At 44.2% G+C, this 19323-nt stretch overlaps 3 protein-coding genes across 4 annotated transcripts; all 3 read left to right on the plus strand.

Moving 5' to 3' along the window:
- Positions 1-248: 248 nt before the first annotated feature.
- ttll3 (tubulin tyrosine ligase-like family, member 3) lies at positions 249-6734 on the plus strand. 2 transcript variants are annotated; one of them, XM_012841063.3, is made up of 14 exons: positions 249-608; positions 1136-1393; positions 2226-2327; positions 2760-2863; positions 2957-3134; positions 3235-3287; positions 3475-3603; positions 3991-4105; positions 4239-4358; positions 4504-4696; positions 4806-4954; positions 5046-5289; positions 5399-5834; positions 6040-6734. In XM_012841063.3, exons 2-14 carry the CDS (start codon positions 1294-1296, stop codon positions 6637-6639), a joined length of 2523 nt encoding a protein of 840 aa, XP_012696517.1. In that variant the 5' UTR covers positions 249-608; positions 1136-1293; the 3' UTR covers positions 6640-6734. The 2 variants fall into 2 exon arrangements, with proteins under 2 accessions (XP_012696517.1, XP_031423306.1); XM_031567446.2 differs by lacking the exon at positions 249-608 and adding an exon at positions 634-780.
- Positions 6735-7278: 544 nt separating this feature from the next.
- LOC105912262 (cytochrome b-c1 complex subunit 1, mitochondrial) lies at positions 7279-12666 on the plus strand. Its single transcript, XM_012841204.3, has 13 exons — positions 7279-7424; positions 8173-8313; positions 8467-8553; positions 8641-8770; positions 9079-9277; positions 9601-9680; positions 9811-9926; positions 10023-10166; positions 10886-11046; positions 11266-11351; positions 11555-11643; positions 11790-11865; positions 12013-12666. The coding sequence occupies exons 1-13, from the start codon at positions 7362-7364 to the stop codon at positions 12075-12077; spliced, it is 1437 nt and encodes a 478-aa protein (XP_012696658.1). The 5' UTR covers positions 7279-7361; the 3' UTR covers positions 12078-12666.
- A 2963-nt stretch (positions 12667-15629) lies between these two features.
- Positions 15630-17684, plus strand: LOC105912152. The gene is made up of 2 exons (XM_012841064.3): positions 15630-16141; positions 16918-17684. The coding sequence occupies exon 2, from the start codon at positions 16936-16938 to the stop codon at positions 17326-17328; it is 393 nt and encodes a 130-aa protein (XP_012696518.1). The 5' UTR covers positions 15630-16141; positions 16918-16935; the 3' UTR covers positions 17329-17684.
- Positions 17685-19323: the final 1639 nt, after the last annotated feature.

Below are 19323 nucleotides of genomic sequence, written 5' to 3' on the forward strand. Positions count from 1 at the left end.
TTTAACTTCGCAACTGATGCATACCAGTACACAATTCTGCTAAGTGTAACTATAAGAACGTATTTGCATGCATTTCAATGTGCAATTCAGTGATATAGCCGGGGGTAATTCATGTGTTTTTAAAAACTTATTTAAAAATTAAAGGCATAATTTAAATGTCTTCAATTACAAAAACATAATGTCAACAGCTTTTTGATTAGTAACGTATTGGAGACATTGAATATCATGCAATATGGTTGTCTATTGGTTAAATATTTCTAGTGAATGTGAATCTGAAGTGAATCTATTTAATTGGTCACGTATTCTATTTCAGTTTTATGTGCTGTTGTTATGGATACGGTAAACACGTGAGAGGCAATATGTGAAGAGGATTGAACTCTTTGCGCAAGTGCAATACGACCACCAGCACTTGAGGGGGTGGGCAGCATGAGCGGGCGAAAGCAGGTACCTCCCTTGGGAACTTGCTCGTGATGCTGTCACCCGATTGCTTGCCTGAGTTGCCAACGAAGTCGAGCGAACCGTCCTGGTACTGTTGTGGGGGAAAGATCCCTACGGATTTCAAAACGATGTTTGGCGATAAGAAAACTCACACGCCGACCGACGGACAGGTGATAAAACGCATCAACCTGAATAGTTTTGACAGGTGTCCTGCCCGCAGAATGCATTATGGCGTCACAGCTAGTGCCCAATATGGAGCGTAATAACTGCACGTCCGTGGCTTGAAGTTTAGGACTAGCTTGTCAAGGAATGACATTCATCAGACCGAAAGCAACTGTAAATGTACGATTTATTCCAGCAGTTCTTTTGATTTACTTCTGTTTATTTTGTGGATGTTTATCTTTTAGATCCTACATTAGACTAAAAGCACTGTAAATGCTAGCGTTAGATGAGAGGCGTGTACAGTTCCCTTTTCAGTGCGTTAGAGAAGTGCCAGGCTCTGCAATCTAACCTCCTTATCAATCAGCTGTACCTCTTCAACTAATCCCACTAATGTGCTGTCCAGCCTGCGTCTATAGATTGTTTTTACATATGCAAGATCTTGTAACGTACGTGTATGTCATTGTGTCCATCCATGTCTTTCATAGTGGATTTGTCACACCTGTAATCCGTCTATCCCTCTTATGGGTCTTTCCAGTGGCAGCACTGACAACAGGATTGGTCAGCAAGCTGAACCCAAACCAATGGCAGACATATGAGATCCAGAGGACGGTAACTAACCTGGGCTGCGGAAGAAGCATGCGAGAGGGGCCAGAGCACCAGGTGTCCCTGCCGCTCTGAAAGGGTGCTGATTGAATGGAGGCCCCCAAGTTAAGGAAATGTGTCCAGCCAGGACGCAGGGATGACTGGCTGCCGGCCTCAGAAAAGAACCCTGTGCCCTCAAGCTCAGAGAGTGGTGAGTGGGCCAATATGAGAAAGCCTTTTTTTTCTCCCTCACATTCAAATACACGCAGCACTGTATATATATATATATAAAAAAAATACATATCTATCACCATCTACATATGGCAGCCTATAATAGGAGAAACACAACATGCCAGGTGAGAGAAAAGAAAGAGGAGTCTGTTTACCTCTTGTTTAGGGATTACCTGTGGTTGCTCAGGTGTGTGTTTCAGTCCGGTTTTGAGTTAAGCATTCTAAAGAGCTGTTAAACCTCCCTTCACTGTGAACTCATTATACAGCGTCGTATAGCATTCAGTGTTTGCATAGAATGTAAAGGCACGTTAGTACACATGCTGAATAAATGATGAGGGTCGTGGTCGAAAAATGCATTGCAGCAGGCAATTAGAATACATCAGGCAAGGATGAGGGTATTACAGTTTCATGGCTTTGCTCTTTTGATCTAGTGGTGAAAAGGTCAAAGTCAGTGCTCAAGTTACAGTCCCAAAGGGATTATTAAGATCGTGGTGTGTTTATCTTGTTTTGTTCCTGGCCAAAATCCAATTGAAGGTTTTGTTTTCCAGTAGGCCATTTGGGTCAAATGACTTCAATTTTCCCTGCATTAGGTTGAGCAAACTGAATGTCTTTAGTTTTCCCTGCATCAGATTAAGCAAACTGCTCAGACTTTCTCATTCCAAATGTGACTAGGCAAAGTAAAAAGCGGAGATGGTAGCTAGAGATAGGGTGGGGTCTCTGGGTGCCTTTATGCCTTGTGCGCATCTGTTATGCATGTCTTCACTGGCGAAAGTGAATATGTGTTACTGATGTGCTAACTCACCCTTCCCCAGATGTGGAGGGCCAGAGTGATGGAGATCGGTCATGTAGACCTCAGGAGCGGGTGCCGCCTCTCACCCAGCCCAGGCCAGAGAAATCCTCACAAACTACACCATGTAGGGAAAGACATCTGCCACATCCATCACACAACACTGCTCATCCTGTGCATGTCATTACTGACTTTTGAAGCATTACACAAACATCTGCCACATCACACACACACACACACACATACACACACACTCACACACTCACACACACACACACACACACACAAACACACTCACACACACAAACACACACACGGCATTACTGACTTTTGAAGCATTACACAGACATCGCCCTTCATACAGTTTACATTCATTCATGGACACATGGTTTTATCCAGTGAAGTATACAGTACAATTAGTTTTCAATGGGAGCATGTTTATACCCCAGCATTGCTAAGTGTTGGGTTTAATCCCTGATTGTGTCTGTAATGAGTAACTTATGCATGAGCCTGGTTCCTTGCGTTGTTGGTGGTGGTGTTTTGTTTTTGCTTTTGCCAGCACCACCTACAGAAGGGAAAGTGCGGCGCAGTTTGCTCAATCTACCCATGATCAACCCTGAGAGGCTGCGGATGGCCCGTGTTCTGGTGGACAAGGCTGTAAAAGTACTGTTGAATTCTGTGACCTTTCCATATTTATTTCCACAGATCCACACTTCTGTATCTTAACTGGCAACTTTGCATTCCCCATCTTGTCAGATGCGGAAGATATTTTCCATACAGGGCCCTTACCCTGTGGTCCGTGCCGCCCTGAGGGCGAGAGGGTGGGTGGAGCATCGTCTGCCACGGGCCAATCAACAGGCGATACGTCGCCATGGAGAGGATGGAGATGACACAAATGATGGGGATGACAGTGGTGACGATGATGAGGATGACGGTGAGGAGTAGAGACATGAAAGCCCAGTGTTTTTCATCTCTTTCTTCCTATTGTTCTGTCATCAGTGTCTCTGTATCTCTCATCTCATTTGTTTTTGTAGACAGTCCAGAGGAATCTGAGAAAGATGATCTCGATGATTTGCATAACCTGATGGTGAGATAAATTTGATCCTAGGTGGTACTAGGTTCTTTTAGTTGTGCTTTTTGCATGGCAATGTAAATATTTTCATAGCATAGTTATAAAATAGCTTTCCAGGGTTCCCCCCTCACTTTCACTTTCTCTGTGATCACTAAACTTTTGTGTTCTTGATGTGGCACATTTTTGGCATGTTATTTGTAAGTCACGACTGGTTAGGAATGAGTTATCATTCTTCTACTGGACGACACGGAGAGACACCATTGACACACGCTCACTACGGAAGGAACAGATGGTCAATCACTTTGCCAAGGCTGGAACCTTCACCACCAAGGTTAGCACAGACCCACAAAGTACCCCAGCCAAGGAACTAGAAGAGCACTTGGAGAGTGCATTCCCCCGCCAAGGCCAATGGTGCACCAATGCCAGCAAATGGCGTCAAGGCCAAAAGAAAAAAAAAAAATGCTGCATCTCGCAATGTTAAAGAAAATGAAAAAAAAAATCCTGGATCCACATCCACTCCAAAATGTAATAATTTTTGTGTAATCCTGCTGGACAGACAGATAGACAGACAGACAGACAAACGGCACTGAAAAGATAACCTCCTTATGTCCACAGACTTCTCCTCTCACAATGACCACCATCCTTCATGTTGCCCATGTGCCCACACAATGCATTTCTCTCTCCCTCTCTCTCCATCTCTTTCTTACTCTCTTTCTAGGTGGGTCTGTGTGTGAACCTGAGGAACCTTCAGTGGTTTGACGCAGCAGACCCAGATAGCTTCTTTCCACGCTGTTACAGACTGGGTGCTGAGGATGAGAAGCATGCATTTGTAGGTCAGTATCCTCATCTCCGCTTTTTACTTTCTCAATCCCTGACAGTAACCATATTCATGGGAATAACTCCATTGTCATATACAGCACACCACAGCTCTTTGTCATTTTTTTGTCCAACTTATTTTCTTTTAAGAGGACTTTAGGAGAACAGCTTGCACAAGCCTGCTTCAGTTCATAGTGGAGAGAAGTCGAGGGGAGTGGGGCATAGGAGAAGGAGGTGGCTCAGCTTGTACGACTGACCCAGCGCGTTCAAGTAAGAGGCAGACTGTTTGTGAAGAATTTGTAATGCTGTTTCACAGTCACTGTTTGCTACTGCGTAATGTAAGATTTGTGGGTGTGGTTTCATAAGATCAACTACAGAGCAGAGCCATTTTCAATGAGAGCCTTCATCTCCACAGCATCTAAGAAACCCTGTAAAAGGCCGGCCATGTCATTGGTGAGCCCTAGAATCATTGAAAACGCTTTGCAAGTATGCAAGGACTTCATTGATAGCCTGGAACACAATGACATAGACATATCCATGGAAACGCCACCCATGTTGACAGACCAGCAGTGGTCGGAGTTCATTCACAGCTACTACTTGGTTGTCCAGTGAGTGCTCTTCTTTCACCTTCATAATAAGAGCCTTCTTGCTCAAGATTTCTACTCTACTGTGTCAGCTTGTTTCAGATGAGTCATTGTGTCTTTTACTCTCTCCCAGTGATGGTGCTGATGTTGAGGGCAGTGCTAGTTATGTGAGTAGTTGCCAGGATACGCTGCAGCGGCTACGTGAGGTCTGTCCACAGCTGGACACTGATGGTGTCCACAACATCTGGATTGTCAAACCTGGAGCCAAGTCCCGTGGCAGAGGTGAGCTCCCTATCTGCACACAGCTGTCTATAGACCATAGGCACTGCAGTCCTTGTTTTACATAATTGTAGTTTCTACCCTTTTTCCTCAGGCATCATGTGCTCGAAGCGCCTGGATGAGATACTAAAGCTGGTGGATAGCGACCCAACTCTGATAAAGGACAGTAAGTGGGTGGTGCAGAAGTATCTAGAGCGCCCTCTGCTCGTTCATGGTACTAAGTTTGACCTGCGTCAGTGGTTTCTCGTCACTGAATGGAATCCCCTCACCATTTGGTTTTATAAGAAGTGCTACATCCGCTTCTCTACCCAGCCTTACTCAGTGGAGACCATGGAAAAGTAAGTCAACCGGAGATCCTGAGTGTTGTGATACTACCATTGAAGGTTGCAATCTTTCCCATGCAGTCTTTCATTGATTTCACATAGACTTTTCCATGACTTTTCGCAGCTCTGTGCATTTGTGCAACAATTCCATTCAAAAGCATTTTCAGCCATCGATGCAGCGCCACCCCGATGTTCCGGAGGACAACATGTGGTCATGTGACCAGTTCCGCTCCTACCTGACGAGGCAGGGGCTGGGGGCCAAGTGGGGGTGTGTGGTGGTTCCAGGGATGAAATCCGCCGTGGTGCATGCTCTGCAGACGGCACAGGATCTGGTGGAGTCGCGGCGAGGCAGCTTCGAGCTGTATGGAGCTGACTTCATGCTAGGCCGGGATCTGAGGCCGTGGCTGCTGGAGATTAATGCAAGCCCTACCATGGCCCCTTCCACAGCTGTCACAGCCCGATTGTGCGCTGCAGTCCAGGAGGACACACTGCGTGTGGTCCTGGACCGGAGGTTTGATCGCAGTGCCCACACAGGAGGCTTTGAGCTCATATACAAGCAGGTGAGGTGGAAGAAGAATCTGTTAGTATAATGTTTCTCAAGTAGGTTTTAGCTACATGAATCGACTGCCAATCATTTTTTTAAAGATTTTTATACTTAATATTGTGGACAGTGAATATTGTTGTCACAAATTCATTTATTATCAATAAGAATTAGATTTGCAGGCTCTTGCTCTTACCTACTCCACATGTATATTTTACCTGTAGGCAGCAGTGGATGTGCCTCAGTATGTGGGGATCAATCTACTCATTGAAGGCTCTCAGATTAGGAAACCACGTCTTCAAAGGCCCTCTGAGCCTCTCTTCATCCCACCACCCCCACTGCGGCGTCGCTCACCACCCAAAGAGAATGAAGAAAAGACTGAGAAACCACCGCCTCCTGGCACCAAGAAGTGGTTCAGGTCAGTGGTGACAGACACGTTAAAAAATGCAAGGGTGCCACCATCACCGGCAGTGGAGAGGCTGGGAAGACTGGGGGCTAGAGAGGCACAGAGATGTCCTCACCACATCACCATCCCAGAGAGCTTGAAACTGCCGCCCAGGGTGCTAACTCGGTCCCTGGGTGTGCCTTTAAGGAAGGCATTCCTCTATGGACCCGCAGTGAGGCCCAGATCAGGGCGGGCTCATGCTATGGAGTTTGCCCCTGTTCTTCCTCTGGAGGTGTTCAGTCTACATGATCCAGACAGGGGCCCAACTTTAGTGGTTCCCACTCCAATTATCCCACAGGCTAGTTTCCGGTACCAAACCCTCTCCCGACGCCAATATAAAGGAGTCACCTTGGTTGGCCGGAGCATGCATAAAATATGATTGTGTTTAAAGACGTACAACTTGTTTAAAATAACTTTGCACATATATACATATAATAACCACTGTACCTCACAATAAAGTATCATGCATCCAAACATTTGTGAAATGACTCAAAATTATTGATTCAAATAACCATAATGTGTATTTATGAGACAAACTAATTTTGTCAAATATTAAGGAGAACACACAGCAAATATTCCTCTATTGTTACTACACACAATAAAGTTAAGTTATTAATATTTCATAAAAATATAGGAATATAGGAAAAGAAAATGTCTGTGTCTGTGTCAATGATATGTGAGAGGGTGTCCGTAGTATAGTTTATATGTGTGGCAATCGTACTGTTATCTTTGGCCTACCCAATCTCCTGGAATAGACCTAGATATTTTTGTGCCTCTCCACTGGCTACTTTCCCCAATTTTTATCATTTGCGAAATTATAATATATGAAAAAATGACATACTCAAATATTTTGGCAGTTAGACAAACAGTATTATTCCTTTTTAGTAATCTCATACTTACACTCTTAAAAGTAATCTATATTTTGAACAGTTGACCCCTCTGGCAGAAACTGGAGGTCGTCCTAGCACGTAAACCGGTGAGGACAAGGGACTCACGAAATCAGTGAATGCAGACGTAGATTACGTTACGTGGCCTATATTGACGTATGAGGCCTGACGTTGCTGGCCCGCCGCTGAAGTCTTCTGAATTAGCAAGGAGAAGATGGCAGCGTCCGTGTGTCGAGCCGGGAGTACTGTAGGGCGAGTTCTCGCCAAATCTCGTAGCGTAAGTTAACTGTAATATGTTTCAATCTCCTAATGATCAGTGCTGATAATAACTTGGGACATTTTCTTTCCACCAACTGTTATATGCTGGTGACTGTGTCTAGTAGGCCGAACTGTGTCCGGTAACTTCATGCTAGCTAACGCTAACAGCTAAGGACAGTTTCATTATACAGGAGCTAGCATGTTAGCTAACTGGCTAGTGGTTTTAGCCAAGTAGTTGTCGGGAAGGTCAATAAATAGAGCACTTCAGTCATCAGCGTTGTTTGACATTCAGTGAAAAGAACCCAATTTCTTGTGGTCGTTTGTGTTATCTTCAAGCATTTGATGTACACGTACAGTAGCTAACTGATGGTGTTTACAAGGTCATGTAGAAGAAATTCCTCGTCCTGTTCTCGGTTGCCCTTACACTGTTTGCTAATTAGTTAGCTAGCCTGCTTTCACGACTATGGGGATGAGTATGTCATTCAACCAACATTTTAGTCCTAAGGTTAACAGATCATTTTACACATCCTCTCGTAACATCAAATGTCATGTTGGACTGTGACGACGAAAGTGAACAATCGGCTTCTACTATGGCAGTGTAGCTCGTTTTGAAGTATGACATAGAACTGCAGTTCAGTCGTTGTTAATTTGGATTGTTTGCACGAAAGTAATAGTTATCCGTCTCGCATCATATTACTTGAACAGCGTTGTTTTGTTACTATCAGTCTGAGCATATCTTTTCATCCACACATTTGATTCACCTCCAGCCACTTCTGCTCTCCTTGAGACGTGGCCAGGCTTCAGTCTCATATGCTCAAAGCATCTTGGGAGCCCCTGACACTCGTCTGTCTTCTCTTGAAAATGGTCTTCGGGTGGCATCTGAGGAGACTGGACAGGCTACATGCACGGTAAGTCGTGGAACCAATGTAAATATGATGAACTGCTATAAGGCTATTACATATTAACTTATGCATAGTAACAGATCTAGCACATTGCCTTTTTTTAATTATTTAACACTACATGCAGTTATCGTAATAGATTTGTAATTCATTTTCACCTAGGTTGGACTGTGGATAAGCTCTGGGAGTCGCTATGAGTCTGAAAAGAACAATGGTGCAGGGTTTTTATTGGAACACATGGCTTTCAAGGTACCTACACACCACTATCCTTGAAATCTTTGAGTAACACTGATTGGAGTCCATGTGCATTCCACTAACTGACACTCACACCCCTAGGGAACAAAACAGCACCCTCAGAGTGCCCTGGAGGCCGAAGTCGAGGCTATGGGGGCCCACTTGAGTGCATACACTTCCCGGGAGCACACGGCATACTACATGAAGACCTTATCCAAGGACCTGCCCAAAGGTAAGAGAACCAGTAAGCTGGTTTCTGTCCTCCCTTTTAAAGAGGCAAAGGGTCACATTTTTTGGAAGGTTCACCTGGAAGAACTAAAAAAATTCTTAATATTTGGGAACAGTGTGGTATATGTGTAGAAAAGCCTCATTGATAACTGCAGTGTCTGACAATAAAGCAGAATGTTTTTGTTTTTGTTTTGAGGTTGCATATCAAGAGTAAGATCCTCTGCTATCTATGCTCTATGTTTAACCATCTATTTCCCACTCTCTACACACACACACACACACACACACACACACACACACACATACATACAGCTGTGGCGCTTCTGTCAGAGGTGGTGCAGAGCAACTCCTTGAGTGAGGCTGAGCTGGAAGCGCAGAGGAGCGTGGTGCTCCGTGAGCTGGAGGAGGTGGAGACCAGCCTGCAGGACGTGTGCCTGGACCTGCTGCACGCCACCGCCTTCCAGGGCACCCCACTGGGACACAGCGCCCTTGGACCGTCCGTCAACGCCAGGTACACACAGCCACTGGTCAAGTGTAGGAATGTTCAGAAATAGTGCGGGATGGCCACGCAATTTTTTATCCTATTTTGCAAACACCATGTATAGCTTTGATTTACACCTGCCTGAGATCTGCTGAGAATGGACACTAGACTACTATATGGGTTATCCGGATGCTGATTATAACTGCCGTGTGCATTTGTCCTATACAGAACTCTAAGCTGTCCAACTCTTAGCTGCTATTTGTGTATAGTTCAGTGATTTACCTACATTCTTTGTTGTGTGCACTTGTGGATGCTTGTGTGCGATCATTTTTGTATGGTTTGTCCCCTCACAGAACTCTGACTCGCCAGGACTTGGTGGAGTACATCAACAGCCACTATAAAGCTCCCCGTATGGTGCTGGCCGCAGCTGGAGGTGCCATTTTCCGTCCCCCCCATGTTACTCCCTCATTTGAAGTGCCCCTCTGCCCTGATTTGAGACATTGCAGTGGGCTGTTGCAATACTTTAGCTTTGACTGTTTCCTCCTCCTTGTCTGTGTGTGTAGGAGTAAACCATGATGAGCTGGTGGGTTTGGCCCAGAAGCACCTGAGCGGCGTCTCCTTCGAGTACGAGGACGATGCCGTGCCAGTGCTGTCTCCCTGCCGCTTCACAGGAAGTGAGGTAAGAGGTGCCATGATCACGGTCCCTAACACAGTGACACCCACGGTGTCTTCCACATATCTTACCCCTATGTCTTCTCCTCTGTCCACCCCACAGATCCGTATGCGTGACGATGCGATGCCCCTGGCACACATTGCCATTGCGGTAGAGGGAGCTGGTGCCGCCAGCCCAGATTGTGTGCCCCTCATGGTGGCTAACAGCATCATTGGCAGCTATGATGTCACTTTTGGTGGAGGAAAGGTGAACTTTGGTCCTGTGTGTGTGTGTTGACTGTTGTCGTGTGTGTGTACATGCGTGTGCGTGTGAAAGTCTTTTGGGCCTGTGAGAAACTGTGAAGCCACATTGCTCAACCAACACAGAAAATTGTCCCTGGATGATTTAGCTTGTTAGGGAGGTATTTTGGGTTTGTGTTTCATTTTTAAGACAAGCTAATTGAATATTCATGATTGACCAGGTGTTCATATGCAGTCTTGAATTATTCTAGCTTTTAAAGTATGATGGGAGATGAAATTGAGACTCATGTGGTGATTTTCATAGCTGGAAGTTTCCTTAATCTAAAACGATGTGTTTTGTTTAATTTACACCCAATACAGCCCTTCCATGAAACAATCACCAGTAATAGTTGTAAATACAGATTGTTTTGTGTCTGGCTCCCATCCCATAAGTACAAACACCCGAGTGGGTGGAGTGAGTGAGTGGGTGGAGTGAGTGGGTGGAGTGAGTGGAGTGAGTGAGTGGAGTGAGTGAGTGGAGTGAGTGAGTGAGTGGAGTGAGTGAGTGAGTGGAGTGAGTGGAGTGAGTGGAGTGAGTGGAGTGGAGTGGAGTGGAGTGGAGTGGAGTGGAGTGGAGTGGAGTGGAGTGGAGTGGAGTGGAGTGGAGTGGAGTGGAGTGGAGTGGAGTGGAGTGGAGTGAGTTTTCTCATGGGGTCCATGCTGACCTTTGGCCCCTGTGCTGTGCAGCACCTCAGCAGCCGTCTGGCGCGGCTGTCCGCTGAGCTTGGCCTGTGCCAGAGCTTCCAGGCCTTCCACTCCACCTACAGCGACACGGGCCTGCTGGGCATCTACTTCGTCACTGACAGAAACAACATCGAGGACATGATGCACTGGTCTCAAAATGCCTGGTTGGTGTTGTTTTCATTTGTTTATGTAAGAAAGAAGAAATGCATTTTGTTGCATTTATTTCTCTCTTGTGGTAGAAACAGGATTAATGGTTAATTCCCTCATGCTGTGTATATGGTTGCTTGTGTGTGTAATGATAATGTTGCAGGGTTTTCGTTATGACAGTCTGCTTTTTGTACACGTCTTTGCTGAAGGTAAAGATCCTTCTTCTCTGTTTGCAGGATGAACCTGTGCACCACAGTCACAGAGAGTGATGTTGCCCGGGCCAAGAACCTCCTTAAGGCCAGCCTGGTGGGACAGCTGAACGGTAAAAGTTTGCATACATCAGAAATTCAACTAGATATATGCAGATGCACTCTTTCTCTCTCTCTGTCTCTCCCTCTCTCTCTCACACTCTTTAAGCCTCCTGCATTCACTTCAGTATCATGCACACTTTCAGTCACACTCAAACACACGGGATCCATGTTACTTAAATAGTCCTTGTTCTCTGCACCACTTCTTGACCTGCAGGCACAACTCCCATGTGTGACGACATCGGAAGGCACATTCTGAACTACGGCCGCCGCATCCCACTGGCTGAGTGGGATGCCAGGATTGATGTGAGTTCCCCCGTCTTTCACTCACTCCTTCACAGTTCTCCCTGTGACTCCCATTGGCACCCATGGAGTCTTGGTGACCTCCAGTGACCCTGAGTCTTTGCACCAGCTGGCCCTCACTAATCACCTCCTCTGTATTGCCCTCGCAGGAAGTGACGCCGAGGATGGTCCGTGATGTCTGTTCCAAATATATCTACGACAAGTGTCCCGCTGTCGCCGCAGTTGGTGAGTTATGATTCATGCACCAATGAGAGAGGACTGTGCTGAAGGCGAAGGATCATAAGAGGACATGCAAAGAAAGGAGTTTATTTTAGATCATCATTTCATATTTTTTTCACCCCTCTGTGTTTTTTTTTTTTTCTTTCTCTCCAGGTCCCGTGGAACAGCTGCCCGACTACAACAGAATGCGCAGCGCCATGTACTGGCTCCGCTTCTAGAAAAGCCCTGAAGACCAGAGTGTTTGTCCTCATGTTTGCCGTCAAGCTCACACTGTTTCTCCCCTTCTCTCTTTCTTTTTCTCTCTCTCTCCCTCTGAAGCCCTGCTAGTCCATCCTCCTGATCCTCCCCCCGCCCTCCATATTATCTAAGAAGGGGGAGGGTTTAACATCAATAAATTAGTCTGTGAACGAAAAAAGAACAATAAGTTCCCCTTTTTGTTTCTGTCACTCATGTCTATGTCTGATGGCAAAGAAATGAAACAGAACATGAAGTGGGGGCTGTGTCAAGCATACCAAGTTCAGTTGTTTTTGTTTTGTTTCCCACCAACCAGTCATTACCTCACTATAATGATTGTATATCCTAACAACAGACTTGATGTGGTCAAAGAGAGTACGTTCATTTAGAGCATCATGAGAAGGGAGAGAGAAGGGGACATGTGGTACATGTGGCTATATAACAAAAGTGATCAGGGCACTGTACCAGTTTCACACAGAGCCAAATTATTTATGAACTGATATGATGTTTTGTTTCTGTCTTCTATTGTACATAACAGGAGCTCTCATTCCAATAAAATACTTCAGAATGGTCCATGTCTGAGTGTGTCGTTTGACTTGACGTCAGTGAAATGCAGTGTCCCCTGTTCTCCACCAGAGGACCTAGAAAAGTGGCATTACAAACACACTGGGTACCCTCGGCCCTCGCTCACCAAAATAAATCACTCCTGGAAATGAATGTGCTTTTGTCGTCAGTGCAGTTTCGATGTTCAGAAGTAACCAGAAATACCTGTGCTAATCTGTAAAGGGTCCTGCATACTAATGGTGTGTGTGAGTGAAGATGGAAGAGGGGCATCACCTGTCTTCACCTCAATTAATGCACTGCTACCACACAAGATGGATGTACATTTTAAATAGAGGAAATGTATTGTAATTTGTTCCATTTATTCATCCTGTGGCATTCATAGTGAAAGGGGTGAAGAAGTAAATAAGGGGCAGAGATGTAGAAAGGCTCTTCAAACTAGTGTACCGTAACAATTTGGCATGTATTGCTTAGAAATGAAAATGTTAAATATATATTTTAATGAATGAATCAGAAAGGTCAAGAAGTGAACAGCCAGGACATTTGTGACCTCAGCCATGGCAGACCACAGCTGCTCTAAAGGAAACAAACATTAACTGGCAGCTAATTCTGCTAATTCATTCAGAACATTTCATCAGTTTCTCTTTCGTGATGTGAAATGATGTAAGATGGAACTTGGATAGATCAGGTTTGAGGGTCAGACAGGGCAGTACCAGAAGGGATTTTATGTTGTTGATACACAATCAGCACACTTTGACTCAAGAAGTGAACGCACATACCACTGAGTTGGATTTGACAATGTCAGCAGGAAATTTGATTGATCAATAAGGTTATCTGTCAATCTCTTCCACTCAATGAGATGATTTGGCCAGGACAATGAGTGCCTGAAGCTAGGCGACATGTTGGAAGTGTCATGCTGACAGCCTTTATTGATGCATGCCAGTGTTGATTTTGTAGTTGTGCAGCTTGCTTCTGAAGTTTAAAATGGGCTCCAAGATATTACCATCCTATGACCTTATTGTTTTTTACTACGGTTCTTATCCACAGTATCTGAAGACAGAATCAATGTTATTGCACGTATGTATGTATGTATGTATGTATGTATGTATGTAAGTATTTATGTGTGTGTGTCTCTTTGTGTGGTATGACAATATGTATATAATTTGGGGTCGCAGAAGGGTGCAGTGAAACTCTAGTCAAAGACAGAAGGCTTGTCTATTTCTCGATCTTTTTGTATCGTTAGTTATAAATGAACTCATGCTTTCCTATTTTGACCTTCAAATCTTTGTCCTTGTGCTTTGGGGTTTTTTCATTGCTTTTATCTCTGAAATAATTAGCCAGATGTAGCTGCTCTATTATAACAACCATTCATTAATTGACATAAAAGCCTCAGCGCAGTCATTACTTTCGTGTTGAACAATTATTAATTGGACCGATGGCGCAGAAAGCTAATTAGATCAATGTTTCACAGCGAGAGAAAAAAAGAGGCATTCAGATCATGTTTCAAACCCTAACTGTAACCATGAACTGATTCCTTTACTTTGCGTACTCCAGATCCTGTGGTATCTGACATCATGTGTCACAACCGTGACGTTGTCACAGAGGCCAAGCTGGTGGCTGGATATCCTGCCTACTTCTATTCTGAGCCCCCATAGATAAAGAGCATAGAGAACTTCTCCTGAGGCCAGGGAGCAATGAGTGGGTGAGCGTTTCTCATCTGCTCTGATCTGGGGGTGGGGGGGGGGTGGGGACTGAGTCAGTTAGGTTCTTAGGTCCCCCCACCACCACACGCACACACACACACACTCACACACAGACACCGAATACAGGGAAGAGACATCCAGAGTCCCAAACATGTTCAAACTCTAACCTGGTGCAATGGGGCTGAAAGGTTATATGGGTGATGGGACTCATGACGTGAGCATGACTGTGTGTTATGTGGTGAGTTGTTGGGGAAGTGTGTGCGTGTATGAGGGGGGTGGGTACCTCTTTTAGGTTTCGCTTTAGGCCTTTGTGTGTCTAGGAGTCGTGTGGAGCACTTATTATTACTTAGATGAGGATAATGTCTTGATGTTTGGAGCTGGAGGAGACAGAGGAAACACGAGGTACTCGTCCCTGCCTTGTCTCCACTGCTCAGTTGGACAGAGGAAACACAAGGGGCTCATCGCTGCCTTGTCTCCCGTGCTCAGCTGGACAGTTTCCACCACTCCTCCTCTTTCTACCCTTCCTTCCCTAATTGCCAACTTCCATAATCGCAAGCTCTCTCACTCTCTCTCCCCCCCTGATGCACCAGGTCTCATTTGTTCTTCCATCTTTCTCTCTGGCCTTCTCCTTTCATTCACAGTTTAGACTGAGAGGACTGATCAAGGGTCAGGGGTCACTGTATATCTCAGAGGTGTGGCTTTGTTACGTTCTTTCGTGTTTTGTTTAGCACGATGACACACTAAAGTGGGAAAGCTGTCATTCATTTATTACCATTTATGCAAGCAATCAGGTAATGATGATCAAACATTAAAATCTGTGGTCACAATACAAATTGTTCAAAATGAACAGGCTGACACAATCTGTTTATCATATAATCAGAGTATTGCAATCTTGTAAACATAGTATGGCTACATAGTGTGGATATTAATGCATAAACTCAAAGAACACAACATTAGCCATCTGTGCAGGTCAGGTTTTTTTAGTTATTTTTTTTATGTGGGATACATTGTTTAAAACCTGAAAATGAAATACCACACTTCTGTGACAAAATGTGACCTCGTGCAACAGAGCATCATGGTTTCACCTCTCTCTGACTAAAGGGCCGGGCAGAAAAACAAGGGCGATGATCATAGATAATGACGCAAATGTTCCCCGCTACTATATAACAGCATAATACGCGGTGATAGGCAGATATCAATGAGCGTTCATGTTAAGATCTTGAGATACATAAAATCTCATTCTGAGTCGTCACAGGAAAGCAGTGTGTTTGAGGGGGAGGGGGGGGGGGGGGGACTCCAATTACTTCAATAAGTATGAGGACATGTGAAAACACATTGGTAATTACCACAACTCATGTATTTTTAGACAGACTACGGTTCTGAAATGGAACAGGAAATAAAACGTGATAGAGGGCACCACATATGGAGATAAGGGGACAAACAGGGGCAGGGGGAGAGGTTGAGAGTTGGGGGGGCAACGTGACGGTGGACGGAAAGACGTAGATGGAACGAGGGAGACAGAGAGAGTAAAAGACAGAGAGAAGAGGCTAGGGTTGTCAGTGCAGTAAGCAGCTTCTGTCCGAAGATTTGCCCTCACACTTGGATTGGCAACTCTGATAGAAGCGTTAACGGACAAATCCACTGAACACCCAGAGACACACGGCGCTGGACAATAACAGACAAGAGTCCACAAGGTCAACAGTCTTCCTCCAAAATTCAAGGAACGTGAATGTGTGTGTGATTGTTCGTGTTGGGACAGAGCTCCAGTCAAGTTGAAATATTGGGTAAGTGTTGAGCATAAAACACTTAATGCTTCATTAAATTCTTAATTATATGAAAATAGCTACGGGAGTTGTCAAATGTTCTATTTATTGACAACTCCCGTGGTGATGGTGATGGAGTGTTCATAAAATCAGTTATGGCTTTGCTGAAGTTACTAATTGACTTTTAAGAAGTCAACATTGCAAAAAGACTAAAACGGATTTCTCTGAAAATGTGAGTGCTGTGGATTTCTTTATGTTTTTTTCCCCCATGTGAAATAGAATCTTTGCAAGATGTCATAGTAAAGGACGAATACATTCGTTTGGTTAGTTGATGTAGAAGCACATAGAGTGGAACATTTGAATTAAACCTAATTATCATGTTTCTCATGGGTCAAAAATGACCCGCCACTTTGTTTCACAGCAGAGAAAACCCCCATTATGATATTTTTTCAACTTGGAATTTGATGACTTTTCCTAGAGTGACCCCAGATGTTGACACAGTTTATGACCAATGACAGGTGGTTCCATGCTAAATACATTTTAATGTTTAATTAAGCTGATTTATTTTAGGGGTTTAGTGACCCTTTGCTTTTCTTTCATACAATATTTCTGTATACAAAACCAGAGCGAACACATATAAAATTCAGAATGAGATTATCATGGCTGCATAAAATATTATTTACTTTGTACATAGCTTTCATGTTTTCAACACAGCTCTAGTTAAACTAATTGAAACGGTTTGCTATCATACTCCTCTTACATTAACATCAGACTTCTCTGTGCCTTTGTGTCTGCAGACTCCTTCTCTATTGAAGATGCGTGGTGCGGGACTGTACCTGCTGTTGCTGATGCTGCCCTGCTGTGCCTGGTGCCAGCCGCGAGGCTTCAGCAGTCAGAGTCTGCGACTGGAGGAGGATGAAGACACCCCAGCAGACGGAGACCTGATGACTGTCAGCATCCTCAACCGGAGTGGGATCTTGGCATCCCTTCTGTCCCCAGACTTCCAGCCCACGATCAGGAAAGCAAGGGCTTCCCGGCCGCTCCCACAGTTCACAAAGAAAGCAGCCCAGGGATCGCGTTTCGCACTCTCCCTGGATGTGCCCACCAGCATCCTCAGTGTCCTGATAGACCTGGCCAAGAACCAGGACATGCGGGCCAAAGCAGCATCCAATGCTGAGCTGTTGGCACGCATTGGCAAGAGGAAATAAAAACCATTGCTTGTACAATTCAGATGGGGCTGGGAGCTAATTAAAAGTTTGTGCTGATTACATGTATGTTTTGAATTTGTTTGGGAACAAGGTACACAGGATTTGAGAGGGATTGGCAGTAGACATGTACTTCTTTTGCGTTGGTATACTTTGCTGTATTTAATTTTCCTCAACAAATATGTAAATATTAACATATATGAATACTAGAGTCTCTTGATTGTAACTTGATTGCATTGGATGATTTATATCTGTCAAATTACATGAATTTGAATTATGGAATGTGAGAATACACCATTATGTGCACACTGGACTTATATAATAAAATTCAATAATTTAACATCATCTTCTATTGATGTCAATGCGTTTTAATTTGATGTATCATAAACCAATCCCTATTTGAATCTACAGAGTGAGATAGAGGGTATGAACAGATAAGAAAACAAAGACACGCGGATATTGTTTTCCCTCTTGAATGCAGTGTCATCACCGATCTGTGTTGATTAGACACTCTCGCAGATTCTGTTATGTAAACACCACAATTAAACATTAACACTAATGGGACATTTTGAAATGGTCCACAGTTAAACACATTTAAACATAAGCTCATTGTAAGGTAGTATTCAGCGTTTTTGCCCTGTGTGATGCACTAAACATATTATTCTTATTAAAAAATAACTTTATAGATTTCCCTATTTATAGATTAAATAGGTCAGTGGACGAAATAAAACAACATTAACCCGAGTCATATCGTACATAGGAGTAGAATCCATACCTTGGACTTTGACTAAAGCTATTTTTAACCATAGTCACGGTTAAGTATAAATAAAAGTGGTATGAGTCACCGCTCCCAATGGCCTCATTTTTGGGTTCAATTTGCAAAGTGGCCCGGACCGCTTCTGTCAACTGCGCTATGGCTCTCTTCGCTGTTTCCTAAGCCCTGGGGCCATGTCGTCCATCGGTGTGCTGGAAGACCGAGCAGCCACAGCAAGAACACGATATTTAGCCATTTGAGATAAAAATAGGGGCAAATTTGGTAGATGAGCATCACGGGGTTGTGATTATCAACGATAGGGTTCAGCATGCTGTGCATGTTCAAAAACATACCAGGGGTTGTCCACACGGTGTCATTATTTCCACTACAATAACCACCGTGTCAATATTCTGGGTCATACGCGTTATACTTTCTTCAGCACCAATTAGACTGTCGCTATATGTAACGGAGTTATAAATGTAAATAGATTAAATGTAAATAGAGTGTGAGTTTCAATTTTAATAGTAATTAAATGTCCTTATTTATGACGGGAGCAAGTGTTATTTCACAAATATACATAAAACTAAGTTAACTGAATGATGAACGGTGATCAATCAGTTAAAATCTGTCGTCTGACATCGACTCGACCACACAGCAACTGTCCTGGTAGGAGTGGGACAGTAGCTAGAATGAAATTGTGACCTAGGCTGTCCTACAACCATGTACGTTTTATCTCAGCGCAGGGAACATGTTTAAAAATGTCACTGTTATTAATTTAAAAATGTTTTTCACGGCCTTGTTGAAACTGACTTCGACATTGACCCTTGACTTGTTGCCTACAATCGCTTCATTTCCCAGGAACTAACTTACTGTCATCGGCTAGTTTCAAGAACATTAGCTGTGGGACGACAGATTTCTTCTGATAGATGACCAACGAGTGTCGTTACTGCGGCTGTTATTATGAGCGTGGTCTGATGTTTTAACCTTGTTTTGAATAATGCCTTTGCGTCTCTGGGGTTGTGCAGTGAGATGACAGCTTGACAGCACTCTCAGTGGGAGACTCATTCCAATGCACTTACGCATTTTATCACACTCTCCTGCACCTAACGCAGCATCCCAGTCCCTTATACTTTCCTCATTACCCCTGGCACCCAGGTCAAAGTTCTTACTTACTTTTTGGTCTGTGTGTGTGTATGTGAGAGAGAAAGGGAATTGCAGAGAGAAAGAGAGAAATGCAGGCTCAC

Source organism: Clupea harengus, chromosome 5 (genome assembly GCF_900700415.2).
Source record: "Clupea harengus chromosome 5, Ch_v2.0.2, whole genome shotgun sequence".
Lineage (NCBI taxonomy): Eukaryota > Metazoa > Chordata > Actinopteri > Clupeiformes > Clupeidae > Clupea > Clupea harengus.